General features: G+C 56.9%; 1 protein-coding gene across 1 annotated transcript; it reads right to left on the bottom strand.

The window, feature by feature from the left end:
* Positions 1-3,279: 3,279 nt before the first annotated feature.
* Positions 3,280-5,381, bottom strand: GBX2 (gastrulation brain homeobox 2). Its single transcript, XM_005532758.2, has 2 exons — positions 4,800-5,381; positions 3,280-4,478 (listed from the first exon to the last, which is right to left on the bottom strand). Exons 1-2 carry the CDS (start codon positions 5,308-5,310, stop codon positions 3,955-3,957), a joined length of 1,035 nt encoding a protein of 344 aa, XP_005532815.1. The 5' UTR covers positions 5,311-5,381; the 3' UTR covers positions 3,280-3,954.
* Positions 5,382-8,003: the final 2,622 nt, after the last annotated feature.

Here is an 8,003-nt window from a genome sequence, read left to right as displayed (position 1 = left end):
ACCTCAAACTATAGGGGAAGGGGCTTTTAAAACCTCAGCGGTGCTGCCACAAAGCCAGAGGCTGGGGCCGGGACAAAAGCGGGAGAGAGGATGAAGTGGCTTGAAATAAATAGATTAAGGCTCTCTATGGTCCAGGCGTAGCGGGAGGGAGAAAAGAGCAAGCGAGGGGCGGGCGAGCATCCCGAGGCGACGGGAGGGGACGGGAAGGAGCCGGCACCCAGCGGGGACGAGGGGTGGCCGGGCCCAGCGCCTCCCCTGCCCGCGGTCCCCAAGGCTCGGGATGAGCGATCCATTTTTATGGTGCGATTTATAATTCATACAGGTTGTCTTGGCGCATATGGTGTTGCTTTTGTGTGTCGGGGTGCCGGGGGCTTTCCGGCGGTGCCGGCCCCATCGCGCTCCGAGATGGACACGGGGGAGCCGGGGAGGGGGGGACGCGACCTCGGGGGACACCCCAGGGCTGGGTGGGCAAATCCCACCCATCGGGGGACGGGGAGGACGCTCAGCCCCTCGGGAGGACATTCCCAAGGGAGTGCAGACCCTCTCTGGGGGTGTTGGGGTCAGCCCCGCTCCGGGGGATGCTCGGACCCCGCTCGGGCACGGAAAGCTCCTCGTCACATCCCCGGGACCAGCAGGAACAGGTAAAAGGCACAAAATACCCCTGTCCGAGCAGGTAAAAGGCACAAAAAGCCCCAGCCCGGCCCGTCCCGGCTGAAAGAATGAACCCAATTAAAGCAATGCGAACAGAAGCGGGGCCGGGCTGGGTTTGCGGGGTCTCTGCGGGGACTTTGCCGGGTCACTGCGGCCGGAGGGTGACGGAGGGGGGGATTTAAAGGCGCTGATGTCTTATTTAAACAGCGAGGCAGCGCCAGCCCGGCCCCGCCGAGGAGGGGTCGCCTCCTCCGGCCGCCGCATCCCGGGGCTGCCGAGCCTTAAAAAGCCGCATTTGTGGATAAATCTAAAGCCGGGTTTTGCTAAACCCGCCGGGGGTGAGGAGGAGAGGAGCGGGCGGTTCTCCATCCCCTCCGACTTTGGGTTTGCCGGCATCGCTCCCCGAGCAGCTCAATTATTTGATCTGCAGATGTAAGAGGAATTTATTGTAACAACAAATATAGTGATGTCAAACCCCAACCTTGGATTAAAGCCGGCAGCCAAAGGGGAAGTGTATTAATTTCAAACAGCATCAGAGGCCAGTGCCTATTAGGACGAGCTATTCTTCAGGCCCCCCCATCAGAATTAATCATTGGGAGTTAATTTGAAGCTCAGACAAGTTGCTGTTAATTTAGTGCAGGGAGGACGGGATGGAATAAAAAGCTGAGGTGCTGGCCGGGCCTCCTGGGTCTCATTAATCAGCGAGCTGAGACGGCCTGGCTTGATTACAATTTGCAAAAAAATTCATTAGAGCCTGGGCGATTGACAATTTTTCTCTCTGCCTGTGATGTGACTCATTAGGCAGCCAAATGAAAGCCATGATGATGGTGATGATGACAGCTATCAACCCCCTCGCTTGTTTATCTCCTTCTCCTCCGGCCCCCGGCCCGGGGCTTCCCTCCGCAGCCTCACCCGGGCCATGGCGGGGGGGCAGCGGGGACCCCAACCCCGGGCAGTGCCCAGGCAGGGATGCCCCGGGCTGGGGACGGGGGTGAGGAGCAGCTGCTCCTCCCTAAAACACACAACTCCCATCCCCGGGGGAGGATTCGGGAAGGGGGCACAGCCCGAGGCTCAGCGCTGGCCGCCCCAAAGAAATCCGAGCACTTCCAGAAATTATTATTTTTTGGGTTTTTTTTTTTTTTTTAGCAGCAGCAGCTCCGGGGGTGGCCCGGGGTGTTTTTGTCCCACGCGTGTCCCGCGGCTCCCGGCGAACCCCCCCGCGCACACCAAACCCAAAATTATTCTCATCGTTAGTAGGAATATTCCGAGGTTTTTTTAAGCAGAAAAAGCTGGAACTGCGCGTGTTTTTCTCGCAGGGGTTGTGCCTTTTTGGGGAGCGGCTGGTGGGGATTGGGGACCCCCCCCGGCACCGCCGCCGACCCCCTCCGACCCAAACAAAATAATATTAACAACATGAATTATCATAATTATAATAAATAAACGACGAAGAGCGAGCGATGTGACCCGGCCGAGCCTGGGAACCTGTCCCGGGACCGAATGACCCCTCCGGTTTAATTATTTGATTTTAATAGGATTCCCCCCCTCCCCACACACACACAGACCCTCCCCCCCCCCCCCGCACTGCGCTCCGTTTTCCTCGGGAAAATTTCATTTTTAATTCCAAATCGCCGCCGATGTCACGGTGGCACCGGCACGGATGGAGCCGGGATGCGGATAATGGGGATGAAAAAAAAAAAGAAAAAGAAAAAAAAGGAGGGATGAAAAGGATGCGGGAAGGGAAGGGGGGGACGCGGGACCCTCCGGCCCCGACCCCTCCCCACCCCCCGCTCCGGCCCCGACGCAACGAGAACGGGAGCGGGGCTGGGGGGGAGCGGTGCACCCCCAAAAACGGGGCTGGGGGAGCGGCAGAACCCCCAAAAACGGGGCTGGGAGAGGCGGCACCCCCAGTAAAACACGGGGCTAGGGGGCTCTGGACCCCCAAACAGGGGCTGGGGACCCGCGGGATGCTGGGGGAGGATGCGGGGGTGCTCCTGCCCCCCAACCCCGCGGCCATCCCCGTTTAATCACAGCTAAACAGCTTTGGTTTTTTTTGCTTTTTTTCTTTTTTTCCCAGCTTTTTCATCCCTCAAATAAAGGGGAAAAAGGAAAAAAAAAAAACAAGAGAAAGTTTTCCACCCGGCTCCCCCCTCCCCGGCAATAAACGTGGCTTCGCAAAAGGAAAAAACAAAACCAAAACACAACAAAAAAAACAAAAACACGGGCGAGAGCAGCATCGCTCCGGCAGCGCAGGAGGGGAAAAGAAAATCAGCTCAACGCCAAATCCTGGACAGAACAGCCGGGGGCTGGAGGGCTTTTTTTTTTTTGGCTTTTTTTTTTTAAAGTCTTTTTTGTTTCTTTGTCGGTTTTTATTCACAAGACTTAGTTTGCTTTTAAATTTTCATAACTTATAAGGAAATAAGCTACATTGAAATAAATTAAACACAATAGTGAAGATCGTGCTGCTTTTTCTTTTTTTTGTTTGCTTTTTTTTTTTTTGCCTTTTTCCCCCCCTCCCTCTGTTTCTCTCCTTTAAACATGGCTTGGTAGAATAGGCAAATCGACAGAAAGCCAGGCGAAAAAAAAAAAAAAAATTAAAAAAAAATTAGATTTCAAAACTCATTCCCCAGTGCCTGCCACTCAGCCATCGGCAATAAAACCAAACAATAAAAAAAAAAGGCATGAAATGAAACTCTGAGTTTTCTTTCGTTTTTTTTTTTTTGTTCATTTGTTTGTTCTCTCGTCTTTTTTGTTGTTTTTCTTTTACCTTTCGCCCCCGAATAAGAAAGAAAACCCCAAAGATGGGTTAAAGGCGCCGCGGGTTTCGCTGGGGATGCTCCAGCGCCGGCTCCGCATCCGCCGTGCCAGCCAAGGGTGTCCAAAGCGGGGCAGCCTCGCAATAAATATCTGTGTGTGTGTGTGTGTGTGTGTGGGAGGGGTGTGTGGGGGTCTCTTCCAGCCTGGGATATCCCTGCTCCGAACCCAAACAGTTTCCAAGCCTCTTCCCTCGGCGGCGAGTGGAAAGTTTCGCTTTAAAGTTCGCTCGTGGTGGGGATTTGCCATGCGCTCGCGAGGGGTTTTGTTTGATTTTCGTGTTGGTTTAGGTTTGGTGGGGTTTGTTTTGTCGTGGTTGTCGTTGTTGGGGGTTTTGGGGTTTGTTTCTTTTTTTTTTTTTTTTTTTTTGCTTCTCTCCATTCTGTTTTTATTCGGGTGGGTCGCCTTCAAACCCCGGGTTGGAAACTTTTTTCCCTTTTTTAAAAAAAAAACCCTTGTGGCTGTGAGCGTAGGAGGAGGAGGAGGGAGAGATCAGGGTCGGGCTTGCTCCAGCTGCTGGTGCTGACTCCTGATCGCGAACCTGCTGACGTGCACCGGGATGGGCACCACGATCTTGGGGTTTCGGGAAGGTTCCCCTGTCTTGGAGTTGGCGTTGCCCGCCTTGACCCGTTTCCATTTGGCCCGCCTGTTCTGGAACCAGATTTTCACCTGCACCTCGCTGAGTTTGAGGGCGTGAGCGATCTGGGACCTCTCTGTCAGGGACAGGTACTTTTTGCAGTGAAACTCCTTCTCCAGCTCCAGCAGCTGCTCGCTGGTGAAGGCTGTTCGCCTCCGCCGGTTTTTGCCCGTGGACGTGGTGTTGGCGGAATTTTGGGGGTTCTGGGGGTTTTCCTCGAGCGCGTTGCCAGAGTCCTCTTCCTTGTGAGCCGCCTGGCCGGGGATGTTGTCGTCCGAGCTATAATCGAGATCGCTGTCCATGGAGAAACTTTCCTCCTTGCCTTTCGCGTCCTCCTCTGCTTTGGGATCCTCCTTGCCCTGGCCCCGGAGAGCCCCGGCTGGGAAGGAAGCAGAGGCCTCTCGTTAGCATCCCGCACCCTCCGAGCCGCGGCGCCCCCGGCCCTGCGGCTCCAGCACCCCAAAATTGATGGCTCGGGGGATTTTTTTTTTTTTTTTTTTTTTTTAATTTTTAGTTTGTTTTTTTTTTTGCCGGAGCATCTTTGGGTCGCGTTGATTTTGTCGAGAGCTTCCCGAGCGGCGGCGGCGGGAGCTCAACCCTTCCCTTCCCCTCGGAGCCCCCCGGGGCCAGCCCCATCTCCTCCCGGGGCTTTCCCCCGCATCTCCCGACCCCCCCATCCCGGGCAGCGGCGCTCACTCACCGAGGGAAGCCTGGACGGCGTCGGCGGCGGGGAAGGGCAGGAGCGCCCCGTCCTTGCCCAGGAAGCCTTTCCCATCCTCGCCGCCGCCGTCCGGGGGTATCCCCTCGGCTTTCTCGAAGTTCCCGGGGGGCGCGAACTTCCTGGCGGCCTCCTGGTGCTGCGGGGAGGCGGGGAAGGTGCCGGGCAGCGTGGCCATGAGCGTGGAGGTGAGCGCCATGCCCTGGGCCAGGCTGGAGCAGAAGCCGGAGGGCAGGCTGGGCAGCTGGTGGTGGTGCGGGTGCGCGGGGGGCAGCGCGGGGGGCAGCGCTCCCTGCGGCAGCGCGGGCGGCGGCGGCGGCGGCGGCGGCAGCACCACGGGCCGGTAGGGCATGAACATGGGGTAGCCGGTGTACACGAAGTGCCCGGGGGCGGGCGGAGGGGGGCTGCCGATCAGCGAGTCGATGCTGAAGGCCGTGCTGCTTCCCAGCGGGCGCTGCATCATCATCAGCGAGGGCTGGAAAGCCGCGCTCATGCCGGAGCGGCGGCGGGAGCGAGCGAGCGAGCGAGCGCCTTCCTCCTCCTCCTCTTCCTCCTGCTGCTGCTCGGCGGCGGCGGCGGCGGCGTCCTCGCTGCCCTCAGCGCGGGGCAGAGCCGGGGCGGAGCGGGGCCGAGGCCCGAGAGCTCGGCGGCCGGCCGCACATCGGGGCCGCCCCGCCCGCGCCCTGCGCCCCCGCGGAGCCGCCGCCGCCGCTCTGCCCGCCCGCGCTCCCCCGCGCCCATTCACATTTTGGCCGCCTGGGAACCCGGCCCGCCCCACGTGGCCGCCGCCGCCGCCGCCCATTGGTCGAGACGGGGAAAGGGGCGGGGCTACGCGCCGAGGCCACGCCCCCAGCCCCCGCCCCATTCACGGCGCCCCGGACGGGGCGGCCCACGCGTGATCCCCGTGCGGTGCCTGCAGACCCCCGCAACAGCCCTTTCCCCCCGAGCCTGCTCCTCTCCTCCGTGTCTTCTATATGCGCGCCCCCCCTCTCTTTTTTCCCCCCTCCCTTCTTTATTTTCCCCCCTTCTTTTTTTTTTTTCCCCCCTTTTTTTTCCCTTCTTTTTCTTCTTCTTCCTCTTCTTTTTTTTTTTTTTTTTTTTTTTTTGAAAAGCCCCCAAATAGGCTCCATGTGGTTCTGGGTAAAGTCAGCCCCTGGCTTGGCTTTGAAATTGCTTCTGCAATTATGTAAAAGAGCCATTCAGCAACACGGCGGAATTAAAAGCGATGGAGGGGCTGCTCCCTTTTCTCCGGCGAGCTTCTCATGTTGGCCGGCTCAAAGCCTTTTCCAACACGATGTCTTTGGCGAGGACAAAAGCTGGAACAAAAAAAAAAAAAAAAAAAAAAAAAGGGGAAAAAGAGAAAAAAAAAAAAGCCCCCAAACTTGTAAATTGAACGTCAAGGGAACTTTACACAATTTCAAAGGCCATAAATAATGATAAAGGGACCAGGCGAAGAGGCAAACCCAGGCAATTAATGGAGGTTCCCAAGCAAAGATCAAGTGGTTTGGAAAATAAAATTAAATGCAAAAAAAAAAAAAAAAAAGGAAAAAAAAAGGAGAGGGGTAAAAAAAAAAAAAGGAAAGGAGGGGAACTGACTGGGGGTGGGATCCCTCCTGCCTTTGGGAAGTTGAAGTCTTCCCGGGACAATGGTGCTGGCTGTGCCCCTGGGCTTGGCTTTGGGGGGGTTCTGCAGACAAACTCTGCCTCAAAGCGGCTTTTGGCCGGGGGGAGGGTCCCCCAAAACCCAAGGATCCGCAGGAGATCCCGCTCCTGCCTGGCCTGAAGCTCTTAATGAGCCGCGGCTCTTTGCCAGCTAATTGATGCCCGTGTTTTCCAGGGGAGGATGGCACATGTGGGCCCGTGCTGGGTGCCAGGACCGTGCTCTGTCCCCCAAATCCGACCCCTCTTGGCCTCACACCCTGCAGACCCCCAAAACTCTGCTCATTCCCCAGGACATCCCTCTCCACAAGCTTTTACCTCCCCAAAAAGGAGCCTTGTGGGATTGGGGTCCCAACCTCCCCCCCAGCCCTCGGCGAGCGGCATTTTCAGCACCCCCCCTCCCCAAAATACCCTTTCCCTGCTAATTCCCACTCCCAAAGCTCGTTGTGTTCCCGAGCGGGGGGCTGGGAGCTGCCCCCCGCCCGTGCCCGGATATCTGGGTCAGTTTATCCCCCAGCCACCATCTGAAAACGTTCTTTTCTCTGCAGAAACAATTACAGGGGAGGGGGGCAGCTTATTACTTTTGGGTCTCGGCGCACTTTTCGCTGCCCATCATCCCCGGCTGGATGAAGTTTTTGGGGTGCTGAGCCCTGTTGGTCCCCCGCAGCAGGGATTTCGGGCTTTCCCCGGCTGGAGGAAGGATTTTTCCCGGAGGTGCTGCCCGGGGGGGTGGATGGCTCTGGAAGCAGCTGCCGCTGGGGATGGGGAGGGGGGGGTTGTGTGATGTGTGTGCACAAACACTTTTGGGGCCCATCTCCGACTTCAAGGGACTGGGAAAAGTTTACTTATCCAGCTCATTTCCATATGTCCTGGCTCCGTCTTGCGGAGGCCACCATATGTGCAGCAGCGCGGCGCTCGGGATTTTTCCCAGCCCCGGAGAGGGTGGGATTTTCCCCGTGGATTCTTCGTGGCCGCTGTTCCTCTCCCGTATTTTTCCCTTTCCCCCTTTTCCCGTGCTCCAGCAGGCGATCGCAGCCTTCTCCTGCCTCCCTCCCCTCCTTGTGCAGCACGGACGGAACCGAGCTAAACCCAAAATCCCTCCAGCATCATTCCCAAACCGAGCGGACGGGGAGCAAAGTGAGCGAAAAGGGGGAAAAATTCTTTTAAAAATCCCTCTTTTTTTTGTTGTTTTTTTTCCAGGAAAACCCTTCTGGATTGCGGGAAGGGCAGAGATAATTAGGCACGGTAATCCGGCGGGGCATGGAAATGTGTACCAACACCCCGCTCCTGCAGCTGTTTTTATTGTCAGCCCCCTTCAAAATTTGCCCACAAACAAGTGCCTTTGCAGGACGGGAGTATTATTTCGGGCAAGAATGGCCTTTTTGTTCGGCACATAATTAGCTGATTTTTCTCCCGGAGGGGAAAAAGAAAAAATCCCAACCCCCCCCAAAAAAACCCCTGTGCGATCCCTGATTGTGGCAGGAGCAAGCGGAGCGTGATCGCGCCTGGGAAGTGGAACAGGAACGA

This window comes from Pseudopodoces humilis, chromosome 8 (genome assembly GCF_049639895.1).
Source record: "Pseudopodoces humilis isolate 2021_Gansu_Grassland_sample_001 chromosome 8, ASM4963989v1, whole genome shotgun sequence".
NCBI lineage: Eukaryota > Metazoa > Chordata > Aves > Passeriformes > Paridae > Pseudopodoces > Pseudopodoces humilis.
The sequence above is the reverse complement of the archived record's forward strand: the minus strand, read 5'-3'. Positions and strand labels throughout refer to the sequence as shown.

Coding starts and splice junctions, on each gene's coding strand:
- GBX2 (XM_005532758.2), bottom strand. CDS start 5,310: ATGAGCGCGGCTTTCCAGCCCTCGCTGATGATGATGCAGCGCCCGCTG. Junction 4,479..4,799: donor CGCCGTCCAGGCTTCCCTCG/GTGAGTGAGCGC, acceptor CTTCCTTCCCAG/CCGGGGCTCTCCGGGGCCAG.